Source organism: Oreochromis aureus, linkage group 17 (genome assembly GCF_013358895.1).
Source record: "Oreochromis aureus strain Israel breed Guangdong linkage group 17, ZZ_aureus, whole genome shotgun sequence".
In the NCBI taxonomy this organism is placed as follows: domain Eukaryota; kingdom Metazoa; phylum Chordata; class Actinopteri; order Cichliformes; family Cichlidae; genus Oreochromis; species Oreochromis aureus.
Window position 1 is genome coordinate 12,653,682 of NC_052958.1, and position 20,118 is coordinate 12,673,799.

The window sequence follows — 20,118 nt, forward strand, 5'->3', positions numbered from 1 at the left end:
GTGGCAATGGCCTCAGGAACTTGGGGTCAGTTAGGATATGAGCAGGAAGGTTTTAGGTGTGTGCTAAAGAAGAGAAGAGGTCAGAGGGCGGTGTGTGCGAAGTACTGGGTGGGACATTTCCGATGTTCTCTTTAAAACAGACATCTGGGATCATCTTACCATAATCATTTTCTCTAACGCGCACACAAGGCATTAACAGCGGTTTCCATACCGCCGGATGAAGATACACCGTCATATCAGTAACAGCACATTGACACTCGCCGCACACACAGACCCGCCTGACGCCGCTCTCCTATCTGCGGTGTCCTCATAAGCAGGGTGTCTCGTGTCCTCTTCTATTTTTACCGTCAGGCGCTGAAAGCCTGTGGAAGCTCCTTGTCAATGGGCATCTCATTCCGCCGCCAACGGCGTGTCACCATTTATTAAGTCGTCATTACTCAGGGCCGCTCCGGCTGCCGGCGTGCCAGGGGGGTGTCGCAAATAGATCTGCAACGATAGGTCAGACTGTTGCTGCACTCCCTAAAGGGCAACCCATAAAGGCGTGTTCCAGCACATCTCACTCCAGCGGTGAGGATCGATGCAGGTAGCTGCGCCGCTATTAGTTTGCCTAATGCAGATAAATGGAAGGAAGGTGGCGGATCGGGGCAGAGGAGAGAGGCCGAGGTCGATGGAGACGAGCTGAGTGAGACGGGAGAGGGTACTTTCACGTGTCTGTCCACACATCTTTTTGTTGTGGGTAAACAGCTAAAAAGGCTGTTTGGACTAAAGGGGTGATGAGATACGAAGCCAGGGACACCACGGTGGTGGAAGTGAATGCATAATGGAACAAGGATGCGCATCAAGACTCAATTACACCCACTAAGACAGAAATAAGGATTGTAAATGTACAAAAAATAAATAACTTTATCATTTAAATCAACAGGTCAGTTCTCTGAGCATCATAAAAGGGGAGGGGTTTTAAGGAAAACTGCTTATCGCCATAGCTTTAATACATTAAACTGTTAAAGCTGTGGTAATATTGGTGCTTAAAGAAGACCAATAACCCCGAGGTTTAAAAGTCAGACAGGTCAGAAAACAAGATGATGCACAAGATGTATGTACACAAAGGTACAACTTTTTCTACCCAGTCTGTAGATGTTAAAACCCAGTCTGTAGGCTCCACCTTCAGAAACACTCGCTTAAAGAATACTTTAGTAAATAGAAGATGTTTGAAACTCCAAAAATGTAATACAAGTTGTAATAAACTGGAAATAACCTTCTTGAAAGCGGCAGATACAACAAACAACACTTTCTTTTGTTTGGAGGGGGGCAAATGATACTAAAGCTTATGCTAAAATCTTACAGACAGACAGATACACAGATCAGATTTGCTTTGTGATACAGCAACAAAAGCCTCAAAACACAAACACACTGGTGGGAGCGCTGGCGTATAGGGGCGCCCTCATACTACAACACACTCACCGCGCAGACTTATACTTATACCGGCCCAGTTCTCAGGTTGTTTTCCTTTAGTGTCTTGAGGTGTGTGAGTTGACACATCAGCACTCCTGTTTATCAAAGCTTTTATCACCTCACCACTGCTATGTCACCCCTCAGAGGAAACAGGAGGTGCCCCCTCTTTCTCACACACACCAGCACCTGCGGGGGCCGGCAGGGGTTAAGAGGAGGGGGGTGTTGTTGACCTGCCTCGCTGATGTGAATGACTTTAGCAGAGACAGGATCCCTCTCAGACTATGCAGGTTAACTACCAGCATGTGTTCCCTTTAACAATGAGGTTTCATCTGGATAAGTCGAAAACACGCTGGAGCGCTACGTTCGCCGTGTGCGTGGAAACATTTATGAATAAAATATTGCAATTCAAAATTCAAAGAAGTATATCTGACAGTAATAACATTTGGGGCCAAGCATAGTCTTAGCATGAATAAATATTGTTAGTAAGGAATTTAGACTCTCATGTCTGGTACTTTTTCTAGCACCACCATCTTCAAACTGAAAGTTTCAAATTAAAAATAAATAAATAAATAAATAAAAACCTAAAAAAAGTCAAAAGTTTCACCTTGAATAAAATAATGCAAGACTTTTTATCAGACTTTCTCCCCTGTATGTATTTAATTCCACCCATATTATTGGTTAGGTTCTGCTTGTTCTTATTCTGCTTGTCCACTTCAGGGTTGCATAAGTGCTACCGTAGGCTAAGAAGCAGGATACAGCCTGGACAGGTCACAGGGCTAAAATTCACACCTGCGGCCAGTTTAGAATCGCCAACCCCATGCATGGCTTGGACTGTGAAGGAGGCTGGAGTACCAGGAGAAAATCCACACAGCCGTGGGGTGAAGAACATGCAAACTCCACCAAGACAGTCCCCAGTCGACCGGTGGATTTGAACCCAGGACCTCCTTGCTGCGAGGAAACAGTGCGAACCAAGAAAATGAACAAGAAAACGGTGTGTTTTGGGAATTTTTATTGGGCGTATAATCACACATCCTGACAGCACCCTGAAACAGCTGCAATAAAAGATATATAACGTGTTAGAAGATCGTAAAAAATCATAAACATGTGCATGATGTCTGTCAGTCTAAAAAAAACAAACTAAATCACACATTACTTAAACAATAATTTCATAAAAGGTGCCTTTTTTTCATTATTTCACCTAAAAATTTGGCCAATGATTAACTTTTTTTATTATTATTATTATAATAAAAATTTCCAGATTTGAACCGAGAACATAAACATGTAGACAGTAATGTATTTCATGTCTAAAACCTTTATGTAAAGTATTCTTAAAAAAATAATTTTAATTAATAAGTAGATTAATTTATTAATTTAAAATAATCAGAAAATTTGAAGCAAGCAAATGACAAATTAAAAAAAAAAAACCCTTCCTCTACGGCTATATAGAAACTCAAACATCTATGTCAGTTGTATTTATTTGGAGTTTTCAAATTAAAGTCACGCTCTTTTGTGTGAAAGTATTTACTCTCCTTGCTAATCGTTACAACCTGAGATCAAGCTGTGAGTTACTGTACGTGGCCAGAGAGAAAGACTGGGTGAAAAACTGAAAGCATATGAGTTTTAAAGTAAGTCGTTAGAACAGCATTAGAGAGGAACTGATGACGAATGATAAAACAAAAGGAAAAAATCGGGAAATTGGGAGGGATGACTGGAAACTATAAAAACCTAACCATTCACAATACTTCTATCCTCTACACTGGCTTCATCATTTCGTTCAAGTCATAGCGCCCTCCTCTCTCTTTCTCTCCTCTCTCTCTCTGTTGCTCTCTTTCTCGCTGCTCTCCTTCCCCTCCCCTTCTGTGGATGGTGTAGCTCTCTCTCTCTTTCTCCCTCTCTCTCTCTCGCAGTCTGGTGGAGCTGCACACAAGGATTAGAGGGTTGCTGTGAGTGTCTGCTCAAAGAGAAGAAGGCAGAAAGAGATATATCTATTTTTTTAACTCTCTAGGACAGGATAGCCTTACTGTTGTGGATAAGTGTTCTGATTTACCTTTACACAGCATCTACCTCTCATCTAAGTCGCACCAAGCTGAAGCGCTGCTGCGCCTTCACCTGGGGGAGGACAGATCAGCCCGGGGGACTATCTTGCCTGGACCTCCACACGGGGAGCCATGTGAGCAGCACCCCACCACCACTACCGACTTCACACTACCGAAGTCTCCCTCCACAGTCTGCACTCTGAGCTGGGGAGAACAACCAGGATTTTTCACCCCTCTCCCTGGAATCTCTACTTTCCGGGCTTGAGTGTAGGGACTCTCCAAGCTTGGTGTACCCCAGTGGAAGGCACTCTTCTCAGGGCACTGGTCGGGCTGTGAGTGCCCCCCTGGTCTGGAGGCCAGCCAGCAGCACTCCAGCACCATGGAATACCTTCTTGGGATTGTAGTGCTGCTGTGTGGGGCGGTGCAGCCGGGAAGAGGAGTTAATCCAAAGCACAACGTACCCAGACTAAAGCTGTCATACAAGGGTAAGCCCATTCTCCATTCTCCCCTGGCTCCAGGTTATATAGGCTCACCGTAGTAGCTGGTGCTTTTAGCCAACACTAGCCTGTCCAGTATATTTTTCTTGCCCATGGGTTCTCTTTTATGCTTTGCTTTTCATCTATTCTTCCTCATGTTGAGTATGGCTTTTTCCTCCTCTATTTCTGTGGATCTATTTCTGCCTCTGTGTCTGTCTCATTCACTCTTTCTCCCTCTTGGTCAGCATACATGATCTAACTCTCTCCTTAACCTACTGTCTTCCTCACTCCCATTAACTCACCCCTTCTTTCTGGCCAGTTCTGTCTGTCACTATTCTACTTACAAATAGTCAAATTGGTTCCATATGCTGTGAACGGCTCTTGCCTGAAGTTAAATGTATATATTGGCCCCTATACCAATTTTCCCTTGTGCTGTCCCCTTGTGCTAGTACTGTACAGCCCTGTTAAGTGCTCTGCACGGGCAGTAGAGCCTCTGTTTTAATGGCTTCTGTCCCAAAAACTCTTGAAAAAAAGGAGGAGATCTGCTTTGGTTGTGACACAGAGCCCCTCTTTATGGGGCCAGGTAGATTTCTCTGCTTCACATTACTGTATCCTGTACGGATCCAACAGTTGGAGTGTGTGTGTGTGTATTAAATCACCTATAGCACTAGAACATACATTAATGGTAGCGAGTAAAGAGAAATTCATTAGTTTTCTCCTTTTTTTCATCTTCCTTTTTTGTTTGTTTTACATCGTGCACATGTAAGTTTTTGACGTATATAGCAAACATGTTATTCTCTCTCCTTGTGTGTTATTTTGAGGGGAGACTGCGGAGCGCCGGTTCTTCCTCTCCTCCTCCCTCTTTCTCTCTCTCTCTCTCTTTCTGTGTCTCGTCTCCTCTCTCACACCCTACACTAAATCAGGCTCTTTGTAATAGCAGACTTTTCATCGCAGCTAGAAATAACTGGCAACATTTTTGGCATTTTTTTTTTTTGCTTTTTAATGTCAGTGAGGGAAGGCTATTGTGGTTCTTTGTCCTAAAACATGACCGAAAGTATATGCCTGGGAGTGTGGTCTCTCAATTCTTTATTTTCGTCCCGTTTCCCTCGTAAGACGTGCCCTCTGAAAATTTACGAACAGGCTGATTTGCCGTCGGGTTGCAGCCGAAAACACGAGCGTGCGGTTGAAAAGTACGCGTGTGCGCTTCGTCTGTCACCCAGAGCTTTTGCTCCTCACATGATTTCAGTCCAAGTTGAGGGAAAATCACATTTCGGGCTTGAGGAGGGTGAATATGATGTTTGTCACAAATTCATTCTCTATCTTTAGACAAAACCTTTACTATAACTTATGTTTAGAGGCCTGCCATATGACATGCACGTTGTAATTTGGAAGTAGTATATTTTCATTTATCACCCTTTCAACTTCCAAATGTGTATGATTGTATGTGTTTTAAATCCAAAATAAAATCTGTGTGAAATAGCATTTAAAATTCTAAAAAAGAAAAATAAAGCTTTAAGAGTGCCATCATCATACGGGATTTCAAAGGGTGATGACATGCATTTTCCACATGAGCTGAATAAATCTGGGAAGCATCATTCTTGAACTCACCTGCTGCAAGTCGTGTATCCCCTGGGCTCCATCTCTTCAGTTCACACGAAGCCAAGCCTCTAGGCATGATGAGACGATGTCATCCCTTCTTTGCCCAGCCATCTGTTTAAAGAATGTGAATATAGTTCCCTCCTGCCCCCTTTTTGTGATCCTCTTCACTGTTCAGTCTGACAAGTGAACATGTTGCTGACAACAGCACTAGACAAGAGATATGTCATCAACCATCAAAGTCTGCATTGACTGACTGTGTGAGTGATGGACGAGTGAGAGCAGGTCTGCTCGGGAAGCCTGTCACGCTAGACGTACTTTTATGGATTTTTTTTTTTTTTTTTTAATTTTTAAAAGTGCATCAAAGCTTTGTTGTTTATGTATGTGTGCGAATGTTCTTGCCACATCTTGGTGTGAGAACTCAACACCCTCTCTTGTGATTTCCTCCCCTTAGACTGTAAGTGGTGTCTCTGCATGCGAGTGTGTGTGTGTGTGGCGCAAATGTGTCAGGTCTTGCGTGTCCCCATATAATTAGACACCTGGTTGTGTGCATGTGCATGTGCCCGCGCGCATATGCATGAGCTCACAGATAAGTTTCTTTTATTGTGCCGTTGCATCAGTGTTTCTATAATTATGCGTGATTGCATTCTGCTGTTGGCTTGCGCCGTTGTGCATGTCACAGCGCGAGCGGGCGTGGGGTGTAAAGGCATGAGAGCGTATCGTGCGCCGCTCTCTTTGTGTGTCACCGCTCGCCAGCATCTGCGCCTGTGTCTCGGGCCCACAGGTGTTTGATGGCTCTCTTGATGTCTGTCAGGAGACAATTCGCAGTTCACACCCACATTGTGACGGATGGAGGGAGGAAAGGGAGGACGCTGGTAGAAATGGTGGAGGAGATGAGATTCGCGTTTAATGAAGGAAGAGCTGGCAGGCGTACAGTTGATGACGCAAAAGCATGGGAGGCCGGGCTTCGAGTGAAGTGTCGCTCATCCCTTCTCCCCATGCAAATCCAGCTTAGTAATTAAGTCAAATAAACAGTGAGGAGGAAAGCTCCCGGGAAGGACAGTCGGGCAAGCACCGAGCAAAAAGTACAGCTCGAGAGCCGAGAGTGAAGGAGAGACTCCCAGGCATAGGACAGCCACAAGAACTAGCAAGGTTTGTTATTTGTGGCAGTCATATAAACACAGAGCATGTGAGCAGGGGCCCATGAAATCATTCTCAAATGAGCACTGATGACACGCCTCCAGGGGCCGATAGTCACACAAGACGGAGTGATTTTCTTCTTCTGGAAAGGACAGGCGGAAGATTGCAGAGTGAGCAGTTTGTGACGGAGAGCGACTGAGAAATGGGAGACAGGTAGATAAAATGACCTCTCATGGGACGGCTGGCAGGGCAAGCGTGGAGTAAATGATTTCCCTGTGGGGTCAGTTAGACGTTCAGCAAAAAAGGGATCGTGCTCTGCGGGGACGGGACGCTGATCACAAGAGTTAATGATTTTCTCGTCTCCTTGAGACCAAAATAGCGCTTACTTGCGTCGCCTTGAAGTAGTAACACAAGCAAGGAAGGCGTAAGGTGAAACTCAAGTCCAAGTTCAAATGATCTTGCTTAAATATGTGGCACGTGTTGATACCATCTCATCACAGTTCTGCTTGCGTGAAGAAGAGTTTAACGCTGTGTGTGTAATGTTGTAAAGCAAAAGAAAAAGGAGAGGCTGACTCAAAGTGAGTCATTACCACCTTGAGTTTTTGTGCAACACATGTGGAAATCATCACTTTAAAATGAACTGCGACTGCTCCACAGTCCTGTTGCACCACTGCAATACATCATGCATGCGAATCACAAGGAGAAAACACGGATACACTCCCATGGATCAATGCATACCTGCACACACATTCCTGAACAATCAATGTACAGCACTCTCCCTTACTGTGTTAGTAGCCATCAGGAGGAAGACTGACCCCTAAAGGTCATCTGAGGTGCATGCAGCATGAGGGGCCTTTCTGTGAAACTCCCACCAAGACCCAGTGTGTCGGTCTTATAATCAAATGAAAAGCGAGACTTAAAAAACTTTAAAATGTCCCATCAAACAACCTGATAAATACTCTCAGTGTGTTTGATTATGGAGCCTAGGTATGACCTCTCAGCGCCATCACAGACGCCCCACGCTGGCTCGATGGGTGGAGCTGATGAGGAGCCGGGGAATCTGGAGTTGGCTCACAACCCTTCAAAATAGACACTTGGTGTGGAACCGCACTCAACGCAGTCAGTCTGGACTCAGCCCCCATAATAAGCCTGTCTGTGCGTCCATGTGTGCTTGTGTGTGGGCGTGCCTGCTCGCCTGTGAAAATATGCGCCTGTTTGTATGTTTGCGGGTGTTTGCATGTGCGTTGGGTTCGTCAGTGGGTGTTTTTTCTATTTATTCTTTGATATGTGAATGAGCATCTGGGTGTCTCGCTCTCAGCTTCTCGCTGCTGTATCTGTCCGTTCTTGCGGGCTGGGGCTAACAGAGCGGATGTAGATAATTATAAGGTGTTCGTACAACGCGCCAACTTTGGAGATGCCTGCCTTCGTCTCTCTCTTTCTCTCTTTCTCATCGTCCTTTTCTCCCTAACCCTCCTCCCTCTCCTGCGGCTCAGTCGCTTCAGTTGAGGAACCACAACACCGCAGACCCTAAGTACAATCTTCAAGCAAGCTCTGTGTGTGTGTGTGTGTGTGTTTATAATTTTTTTTATGTTCGTCTCCCTTTCCCGTCTCTTTGATTGCAGCTCACTTGATACATATCTTTTGGCTATCCTTCTTTTCAACTCTTTTTGGACACACACACACCCACACACACTGAACTGCCCTCATCTTTTCTCCCACACAGCCACATTCCAATAGTATAAACCAATGTTTTGCACTGGTTTGGTTTTCAACTATGCCCCTGTGTTACATCGGAATATATTACTTTTCCTTCCCCTGACTCACAAACCTGACCACAGAGTTTGGTGAGCTCCCACCACCCCGAGTCCACAAGTTTAAAGATGGCAGAATGAATTTGTGCATATGTGTGTATTTATGTGACACACTTTGCCCCACAGATACCCAGCTCCACTTGGGCAACAAAAACAAAAATCCATTCATCAAATCGCTGAAAAAAGCAAATCTGTTTTCACTGAGCTTTTATACCACACCAGCTGATCTCATCCTGTGGCATATATAAGAATATAATGCAGGAGGAAGACAGCAGAACCCTTCGTGTAATTTGCAACTTCTATGAGCATCCGTTGCATGTGTCTTCTTCCCATCGCTTCAATTTTTAATCAGCTATTTTCTTTTTTAAATTGTCATAATAAAATAATCTGCATGTGCACTCAAATGTCACAATAGAAGGGAGCGTCAGCGCAGTTGGTGTTTGCCGGGAGATGAATATGTGCGCACTGCAATTGTGTATGTTCGCTGTGCATTTTTTGTGCCTCCGCGTGCATAAACACAGTACGGGCATGCACGCGGGAAAAATATCCCGTGTCTTTGCATCTGTGTTTGGGATGTAGGCTTAGGTTACAGCATGGTGCAGATTGCTGAACCGTGGGTATGAATGGGTCCCGCCACCTGCTAAGTCTTGTCAGTCAGATGGAGAAAGGGTGCACCGTTCAATCTGAGCAGAGTCGCGTTACAAATGAGGGGGACATCTCTGCAGAAAGACGGACTGAGGGACCGACAACAGACGAATAAAAGGGGAGCGGCTAACAAGAAAATGTCAAGAGAAAGTAGAGTGTGTAATGATTTTTTCACAGGCTAATATTACTAAGCATTAGTGGCTATTTGTAAAAATTATAGACACTGTTAACGATTTTAATCTGACTCTACCAATTTTAGTGTTTTACTGTCAAAATCAGAGGTCAACTTGAAATAACAGTGCCTTAAAAATCACTTTAATTTAAGACTCAATTTAATGTGAGGTCATTTTTTCCCCCGTTTCCTCAGACTTGCTGTTTTATTCCTGTCATAAATAACAGGAACAGCATAAGACATAATGAGGAGGGGTTGAAAACATATTGCTTCATTATGACAATATTAGTCTTGACAGTTTAAATTGCTTTCATTATCATTTTCCAGTGGAACTGCCTTTAACAAAGTGCACACAGCAATAATTCTTGCCTTTTTTTTGTTTTTGACACAAAACCTAATTTGTTTGCACAACCCCCCCCCCCCCCTAAAAAATGCTGCACGGAGCTGAAATGTGCATCCTCGCCCGTGGATTTGTGTCGCATCAGTGTGTTTGCTGTCACGTTCAGATTTCTGGCCGTGCCTCATTAATTTGTAATAAAATGGCAGAGCTGACATTCAGCTACACTGTACAGCTGACAGGCTGCACTAACAGGCAGTGGCTCCAGACATGACCACCATAACCACAGCCTGGTTCCTCTCAAAGTCCATCCATCAAACTGCCTGGTGATAGCACCAGTGGCTCTGCAAGAGGAGCGATTTTTTTTTTTTTTTTTTCTTTGAGTCTACGCGTATGTGTGCTTGGATAGACACAACCATTTCTGCCAGTTTGTTCATACTCCGAGAAGTTTGGATGGGTGACTGCTTACGTACAAAAGTCAGTGTTTAGATTCCCTTGTGCGTCTGTGTTTTCCTTAAAAGTAATAAGAACCAGGGCAGCCTCATTATACCGTGAACATTTAGTGGTGTGTGAGTGCGGTAGGCACGGCCAGGCCTCGAGCCGTCTGTGGTCGTAGCCCTGGTCTGTGGTCCAGCCGTCCAATGACAGGAGGAGACACACGCTAATGAAACGGTTCCATATTTGACCACTTTTGTTGTACACGAGCTTTTTACGGGTTTCTGCCTCTGTTTTGTCATTATCCTCGATTTGACAGAGGTTTCTGTCTGTTGCTCTCTCTCTCAGTCTCTCTGTTTTTTTTACTCCCATCAGATTTTCTAGTATACTGTCCTCTTGTATTCTGTATTCCTCCTCGCTCTGTCTTTTTCTCTCTCCCTCTCGAGGGAAAACAGGCATGGCATACGGTGACAAGGAAGTCTAGCATTTGGGTTGAAAAAGATGAATGGGCTGTGTGGTGAAATTCAACACATACTTAAACTATTCATATAGATTCGGTGCGGTTTGGGTTGTGGTCACGTTTTCCTTATTAGGGCCTCTGATGCATATTCTGTGTTTTCACATACACTGAGTCATATTCACAGGACAGAATATGGTATTAAAATGTCCCATAAGATACGGTACTTGACTATGAGTTATGGCTGTGAGTCACTTTTGGTTAAAAAATAGAAAATTATTATTGAAACTGTGTAGAAATCAAAGGAAACATGCTCATTCTTCCTGCAAAGCACCATCACTGTGGCTTCAAAAGCAAATTTCTGACATATTTAGTGTGGCTGTAGTAAATAGTCCATCAACAGGGGCTTCATTCTCACACACACACACGTGCTCCGTTATTGTAGAGTAAAACACTCATGGGAGTTCCTCTTAATTGTAGAGTTTGGGGCACTGTGTGTAAGGAAGCACATTTCCTGTCAGAGCTGTCACTCAGCTGCACCTGAATGAGAAATCCAACAGTCCAGGTTGTGTTATACAGACAGTCGCCATGGAAACCAACCCACACCTGCTACTGTGCTTAGAAAGAGAGCGAAAAGGGAGGGAGGAACACCGAGAGGGGAGGTGAACTTTTAAGGCATGTGTGGATATCCTTGAGCTTAGGATAATGTTTGAGCACTTTGTTAAGCAAAGCTCTCTGCAAATTTCCATGCGGCGGCTGTCTCCTCTTTTTCTGCCTCACACCTGCGTTTTGTGGCCGAGGCCATCACGAGAGAGGCAAAATGTACACTGCACCACACACAGAGAGAAAAGAAAGCATTCAAGAGCTGAGATGCCAAACCAAACCGCTGGAGATATTATAGTACTGTTCGCCTTTGCTTCTGCAAAGCTAAGCTTGATAAACACGTGCCATTTTTTCCCCCCCGCGTGCATGTGAATGGAGTAGGTCTTTCGTAATACTTAGATTTACACACTCGTTGAATCCACAGAAACAGCACCTATGAGGTCTAAATCACACACCGCACAAGAAAAAGGAGGATATAAACAGGACGTGGTTGAATAAAACGAGCATTCACTTGGACGTATGAACAAGGGGGGGAAAAAGACTTTAAAAAAGAGCGACATTGTTTTAGTGGAATATTATCCATCTGTTGATTCCCAGTCAAGTGTTTTCCTCTGTCAGGCTTTTATGTTTCGTGTCACTCGCACAGCACACACATCCTCACATACACGCATTCAGATAAACATAATTTAATGCCCCGTCGCCTTTCTTTCATGTGGTTTCATTATTCTGCTATTGCGTGGCATGTAGGCGTCTAAAACGCCTGGCTGTTTGGAGAATGGGGGAGTGAAGAGTACTCCATAGACAATTGCACTTGAATTTTGAATGTAGCTTTTTTCCCCTCTAGCTTTTTAAGACAAGAGCCAGGTTATTTTCCATAATGGAGTATGACGGTGAGCAAATGGTAATTTATTTGAATGAATTGCTTGTATTTGCCTGTTTCAAGCTGCGTCCTTGAATATTTGTTTGCAGTGATTGAATATGAAAACAAAGACATATAACGGCTGTCTAGTAGCCTACACGTGTAATAATGTAGATCAGCATATATGGCCATTCACTCTTGTGTTAATCTGAAAGGGAAAAGAATACACTGATGGCACGGAATTTCCGGTGTGGCTGCATATTTGCATCTGCGTGTGTAGGTGTGCCCTTGGCGTATTTGTCTGAAGCCGTCCGCATCGGCCGTTGTGCCTTTTGCAAAAGGAAAATGTGCGAGAGAAAGACAGCAGACAGAGGATGTGTGTAACAAGAGACAGTGAGGAACAGACACTGAGTTGTGTGTGTGCATGTGTGAAATGAGGGGAATGTATAAGCATGCACCAGTATGTGTTTAAACGTTTCCGTGTTCAATGGCTAGTGTAAGCAGACTGTGTGTGGTGAGGGGGCATGTGGCTTTGTATGAACGCATACATGAGCAAGAGTGTGTTTCTGTGTGTGTGTCTGTGTGTGTCTGTGTGTGTGTCGGGGGTCCGGGCAAGGGAGAGTGCTGGAGGTGGAAGCTGCTGAGTGCGCTCACTGTTCCACGAGTTCGTGCTGTATAAGCACAAATTCTGATTGGATTACAACTTGGACTATGTGTGTGTGTGTGTGTGTATGTATATATATATATATATATATATGTATATACATATGTGTGTGTGTGTGTGTTTGTGTTCAGAGAGAACTAATGTGGTGTATACATTTAGGTCAATATCTGCATGTAAGTTTAAGGGTGTGGCAGGTGTTTGCATTTTAAAAACTAGAGCGCTGTGAATTCATGTCAGACCTGCTTTTCTTTTGTGTGGTTGTGTGTGTGTGTGTGTGTGTGTGTGTGTGTGTGTGTGTGTGTGTGTGTGTGTGTGTGTGTGTGTTCGTTCTATATGCCCGCTGACTGTGTGAGCGTTTGCTTGGTTACTATATTTTGTATGAGCTGTGCCTTGTGCTCTCTATCTTCTCTTGTTCCCATTTCCAAACGAGTGTGTCTGTGTTTAGGTTGGAGGTCCTTAGGTGCTTACGCCCCAGTTCCTCCGATTTTCCAAACCGCAGTAGATCCCGGCCCCAGATAAAGCCTCTCTGTGTGTTTTTGTGCGCACAGGCCACCTTGTCTTTGTCAGAGATTACCACGTGTTGAAATATGTGTGCGGTGATTTTTTTTATTTTTTTTTTGGGCCCATCTGGAGGAAACTTTTCATGAAGGACCTCAGATTCTGACAACTGGACCGCAGTTCTAACTCAACTCATATTCACACAATGAGGAAACTGCCATTTGTCCTCTGGTTTGTTATTTTGCTGTTTTTGAAAGTCTATTCTTCCTCTCTTCCTTTGTTTTCATCTTTTTTTTTCCATTTCATTCTCATTTTTTTATGCCCAGCTTGGCTTTCTGCCACGTCCATCACTTTTTCCGTTACGCCATAGCGAAAACACAAGAAGACCTCTTCTGGCATCCTGTCGGCTGGAAACAGCGTTTCCTGACTTCCCTTCTCAAACTCATTTCCTGACCCTGCTATATCATGTCTTATTGGTAAACTGAAAAAAAGTGGGTCCCCACTGGTTAGCATATGATAACAAAATGTTTATGAAAATTGCTCTTAAGTTAAACAATGACTTCCTTGAGCGCTGTGGATTTATTTTCCCGTGGCAGCCGAGTGTGTGCAAATGAATGCCAGCATGTCAGTGTGCAGGGAATGGCCCGCGTAGGAAAAGATACCTACACGCACTGAAACCCCCACGCATGCGCTCAACGCATGTGTGGTACAGTACAAAATTTCACACAAATTCACTCCCACAGACCTCCATTCATGCCCTCACCCACCCCCTCCAGGTTCCGTAACCTCAAAGGTAGCCTCAAACCGAAATCCAACTGACACAGATGAGCTGCGAGCGTCTTTATTAGGTGATGACCGCTCCTTCTCACAGCCCTCATCCACCCGGCTAGCCCTCGATCCACAGAGCTGGTTGACACACCACTTCCTCCGTATCCCCTTTCCATCAATCCACTCTTTATGTGGACACAGATGTCTAAGATCTTACACATTGTGAGTGGGCACAGATGGCTCCTATAGCAGCCCGTCAATCAGAGCTTTGTCAGGAGAGCACGGGGATCACAATCCACTGGACTGTATACTCTTGTGCGTGTTTTCAGATAGATAGGTAGATACTGTTATTGTTATAATTTGGAGCAGCATGCAGTGAAAAGCCAAAATGATGGTTGACATATTGGATATTTATTTTTGTTCCCATGTAATGATGTTACAGAGTTTTATTCACAATGATAATTAAATAGAATTTAATGGGTTTGGGCAACGTATTCTCTCCACAACAGAAATATGTAATAAATAAAAACATCACATGAATGGCCGTACTAAAGTGTTTTTATACACAGTAAAGGATTTTCTTTCATATTTAATTAGGTCTGCAAACAACAATCTTTTGATACATATTTTTTTTCTTATTTTTGTGATAATTATTATATTATTATAATTTAGTTCACTTACTAAGCAGTTAGTCTAATATCCATGTCAGGTTATGTCATACTGTAGATTATTTTGGGTTTTTTTATAAAATTGCCTTTGACTTTACATAATCGTAAAAATTGGTTTTCTTGGTTGTTTTGGGCAAGTAGGTTCACGAGCATAAACGATGAGATAACCCAGGGTGGGAGTGCTGTTCTTTGTTAATATAATACTGTTGCTCTTGTGATAGCTGACCCTGCAAAGTGGAAGGGACTCATCTTTGCTGATTAAACTTTAACTGACTGGCTAGACTTCAGCCGATATGCCAGGTCTTTGGTTTTCATTAAGCTTGACCACATATTATAGGTTTATACATGATGGCTTTGCACACATGTGCTGTAGTATACGTGCAGCCGCAAACTCGTTTATGTAACATAGTAACCCGTTTAAAGATACATGGACACCTCCGCACATACTTGCTTACACAAAGTGTCTCCCCTGGCCTTTACTCCATATGAATTATTCAGCCAATCACACGGCTGAGCAGTCTGAACCGCGTCCCTGATTGGGACATGCTGTGTTCACTTAAAATGTCTCACGCTATACTTGACTGACATGTGTCCGTGCAAGTGTTTGTGTGGAAACACAATTAAGGAAACATGAAATCTCCTTAATATCCTACAACATTATCATAGATAGGGAAGAACTGTTTGTTTGTTCTTTTTTCCTGCCATTGAAACATGGCTTTGATTAAAAGGCATTCACTGGTACTGACTGATTTAAGATATGAATAATTGTGATTTCATGCAATATTTAATCAAAAAGATACTGTGTGTTGCAAATGCATTTTTTACACTAGTCTTTTGTGGTTAGTCCAAACTTGGTGGAAGTGCGTTGGATAAATATAGACTTGTTTTTGTCATTTAAAAAGCCCTTTCTTCACCATTTCTGTGCATCTAAGAATCACCATGTTTTTCTTCTTTCCTTCCAGAGATGTTAGAGTCTAGTAACCTCATCACCTTCAATGGCTTGGCAAACAGCTCGAGCTACGACAGTTTCCTATTGGACGAGGAGCGAGGGAGACTGCTGGTTGGAGCTGAGGACCACATTTTCTCATTTGATCTCGTTAATATCAACAGGGACAACAAACAGGTAAAACTCTCGTTTCAGGTTTGTCTAAAAGTCGTCTCTCTCTTTCCATCTTCCCCTGCCTGCTGCTCCCTCTGGAGTCCATTACTCCATCACTTTCTCCCCTCCCCTCATCCCTCCCACTGTCTGTCTCGGTCCAGACGAGGCTGTCCGTAATTCCATTACTCCACCTGGACTAGGTTAACAGTCTCTTTTATCTGATTCAGGCTTCTATCACAGACACACAAGACTGACGCAGACTTGCCTGCAGGCTGCAGAGAGCTGAAAAAGGGAATGAAAGTGCTGAAAAATACATAGTCAATGCGGAGAGGGGAAAGTGCGTCTTTTAAATCTTTTGCCCTTGGCTCGGATGTGTATTTTTTGCCCCCTCCTTTCCTTTTCGTTCTTTTGTTCTAATCTTTGCATCATTACGAGATAAAGGCCAAAAAAGCAGTGATTAAGCAAATCTAATGTAATTATCCTAAAAAATGTGCAATGCAGAATCCCATGAGGGGAACAGTCAGCTGATCTAGAGAGGAGATAAATCTAGGAATAGAGTGAGCAGTGTGTGTGTCTATTGTAAGCGCATAACCGTGCGGATATGTGTACGTGCATACATTTGGGCATGGACATATGCATACATTTCCATTGTCGGCAGACATCTGTGTGGCCAGGAGCAAAAAGTTCAGCTCTGTCGCACCCATTTTTGCAGTATAATTGAGTATAATCTTTCCCGTACTTATTACAGCTCACACATGCATGCTCATACACTTCATATGCCCCATGTGTGTTTAATTCATGTGACACCAGAGGCCACAGATGGATGACAATGAGACCTATCTCTTCCAAAGCAAAGTAGCAAAACCCTGGTTTCTTTTCATATTTAAAGCGAAAAGTACAACCTTATGGCGAGGATTTCAAGCGTAGAAACGCTGTAATTTAAACCAGAACCCCTGTTTAGGCTGTATAAAATGCCTGTATTGACACAGCAAATGTCAGAGAGGGCAATAAAACGTATATTAGTCAATTTCAATAAAACATCAGATTTTATTTCTTTTTTTCATTTTCATGTCTGTCAATAAAACCCTTCTTTACTCCCCTTTAATGCAGTCAATCTTGGCTGTTCAACAACGTCCTTATATTTATTATGTGTGCACATATGTTTCTGATGGAATTGCCAAAGATATAAAGTGAAATAAAGGTGGGTAATCCAGGAAATATCTTTCTAAATCATGTCCTGGAATTACACGAGGCTTGCTTCTTTCCTCTGATTCACTCTATCGACTCACTGCCTTCCAGTTTAGTGTTTCATGAAATGACTTCTAAATGTTCCTCTCAACCCCCAGCATGATATGACTTTGCTTTTTTTCTCTTTTTTTTGTTCATTTGCACAGATTGCGTGGCCCGCCACCCCCTCTAAGAGGGATGAATGCAAGTGGGCAGGGAAAGACCTAGGGGTAAGTCCACATTTATAACAGCGTCATGATTAGAGCTGTTCCGTGTAATGTTTGCTTTTTGTCACGGAAATTACATGTCTGCTCTGTCTTCAAATTTCCCTTTTTTGTTTTTTTTAACATCCTAATAACAATATAAGACAGAAATAATTTCAGGGCCCAGCAGCCGTTAAAGAAACACTAGCACGAAGAGGTATTAAATCAGCTCAGATAAAAGTCATGGTGCAGTACCCGTGTTCCATTTCACCTCTGGCACGCTGTACTCTCTATAGGCTGTCCCGCAATGACACCTACATCTAAACACACTGTACAGCAGATGTTCGGTCACACGATAGTGTACACAGCATGTCGGGGGCACAAGGACAATGAGCTTATTTGCTTCTGCGATGTACAGTTTAATTTTGGGAGCATGTTTATCTATGTGCCTCAGAGTGCGCGTTTGTGTGCATATTTATGTGGGAGTGTATTGTTTGAGTTCTCGTTATCTGACGCGGTGTGTTAGCTCACATGTCGCAAGTTTGCTGAACGCACTCTATGCTGCTGACTTTGTAAGCACAATGGTGTTAGTGTGCTTTATTTGTATGTGTGTGTGTTTCTGTTTGGAAAGGCCCTGGCTGCATTGTATCTGATCCTAATTTCATAGCTGGATGAGTCTCGAGTGCGGGGCTGCTGGGTTTTTAGGATTATCGGGAATTGCGCAGTCTTTTTAAATCATAGTGGTTCCACTGGGATCTAACTCACTAGCGACTTTTTGGGTTTCGCACAACCACGTAGGCAATACTTCACCTTCACTCCCTCGTGCAGTGGAAAGAGTGTGCTCTGGCAGCACAACATCACACAAAATACAATGATGAGGTATTTGCCTGCTGTGAAAATGTTTACCCTTGAAAATGAGGCGGTGAGAGTAGAGACAGAGTACAGCACGGAGAGGCCTTGATTAGGACATTACTAAAGCATTCAGAGCTCCCATAGTGATGCATTTCCCCAAACCACAGTTTACAGCGGCAGAACAAATGTAACAGCTGCCCCCTAAAAAATGCCTGATGGCTGTATCACTATCCGTGGTAGAATGGCTGTGTAACATGGTCCAAGTTGTTGCATTTGATTCACTGAACAAAGCGTTCAGAGTGTGGATTTACGATTTCGTAGAAGTGCCTGATGTCATTTCGGATTTGCTGTCCAGCTATTATAGACATTAATGGGAAAATAATACTCTCGAGTTATCCCACATTTCCAGTGCATTTTCTTTATTGAACTAGAGAACTCAGCATTATCTAAAATTCATTCAAGTCATTTAAATGTTTACAAATCTGTCCACCTATTTTGCCCATGGGAGGTCAGCATTAACAACCAATCCAACGAGAGCCATTAATATCATCCAGTAATGACTCATTTATCCTCTGCGGGTGTTGCGGTTTTCACATAATGACATGGTTTGTGATCAGGGAAGTCATTTTTCTCCACGGAATAAGAAAGAGCCGCAAGTTTGAGTGACCATAACGACCGTCTCTCAGTGTTTAGGTGTGACCTACCTACCACGGAGCTAATGATTCTAACTGAGACAGCCGTGTAAAATCCCAAACAGAGCTGACCCTGGAGGGGATTATAGAAGCTGATGAAATGTATATAACGAGGGCCGTGAGAATGATGTGGGGGGACATGCGCGCTCGCTGTTCAGCAGTACACAGAGGGTAAAACCATTAGACACACAGACACACAAAGACTTGCAGGGTTAAGGTCAGCCACAGGGCTTCAAGTTAAGTTAATGATAACACACATAGTTAAAAGGTGTTTAAATACATGGAAAACCCCAGTCTGTTAGCATGCTATCACAGATTTTATATTAAGAGAACAGTTGGACTAGAGGAGATAGAGTTATTTGCTTTCTTCCAAAAGTTAGACAAGAATATTGATATTACAGTCTGTAAGATAAATTTTAAGATGCTGTAACAGCATCAGGCAGTTACCTTACAAAACAGACAGGAAACAGGAAATTAACCAGTCTGGCCATTTCAACAGGTAACAAAATCTGCCTGCCAACACCTCTAACACTCACTGATTAACATCGATCTAGTTTGTTTAATCAATGAAATATAAGTGGAAAGGACTTAATGGAGTCTCCACCACAGACGGATAGATGCACAGTACTGCGCAAAAGTGTTGGTCCACCCCTTGTTTCTTTATGTTTTTTACTGGAAAATGTAAATAGGTGCAGAGACTTACTGAAACATCTATAAATATACATTAAAATACAGTATATAAGGGAAAAACTGAGTTTTTACAATTCTAATGAGCTTGAAAATCAATATTTGATATGACCAAAGCTTAAACTCTCCTGAGCCTTGATTTAACTCGGTTGCACACACGGGCATGGACAACTGGAGATACAACAGCCCAGTCATTCCCGTTATAGTTCTTTGAAGTCCACTTGAAGTCCGTGGCCTGGGGCACATGCATAGTTAAGGTATTGAATTAATTCATCAACTATGCATGTGCCCCAAGGACGGCGAGTCCACATGCTCACAAAACACAGGCAGGCAAGTGGAGTCCAATGGACTTGTGGATACAAAAAGTTTTCATGTAATTTCTTGAAATAATCTTAAGGAAAAGTTCTTCAGTCTTTCTCTTGAAAAACATTCAAAGGCTGTCTTTATTTCCATCCTCTGTCAAGGTGACTCCTTCAATAATATTGAGGTTCAGGCTCTAGGGAGACAAGTCAAAGACTGATAGTGTTCCCTTATGTGTTTTTCTATCAAGATATGCTTTGCATTGGCAGTGTGTTTGTAATCATTGTCATGCTGCAGGATCAAGCCGTTTCCAATCAAATGCTTTCCAGATGGTACTGAATTGTCTATCAAAATCTCATGGTATTATTAATAATTCCATCAATTTTGATAAGATCCGCAGCACCACTGGCTGAAATGCAGCTCCAAAACCATGACAGAGCT

The 20,118-nt window shown here is 43.1% G+C and overlaps 1 protein-coding gene across 1 annotated transcript in view; it reads left to right on the plus strand.

The window, feature by feature from the left end:
- The first annotated feature begins 3,240 nt into the window (after positions 1-3,240).
- The window catches only part of sema3aa (sema domain, immunoglobulin domain (Ig), short basic domain, secreted, (semaphorin) 3Aa), a 36,326-nt gene continuing 19,448 nt past the window's right edge, over positions 3,241-20,118 (plus strand). Inside the window, exons 1-3 of the mRNA XM_031726567.2 lie at positions 3,241-3,973; positions 15,580-15,740; positions 17,111-17,173. Of these exons, the coding sequence (XP_031582427.1) occupies positions 3,868-3,973; positions 15,580-15,740; positions 17,111-17,173 (330 nt within the window). The 5' untranslated portion in view covers positions 3,241-3,867. The remainder of the gene's footprint in view (positions 3,974-15,579; positions 15,741-17,110; positions 17,174-20,118) is intronic.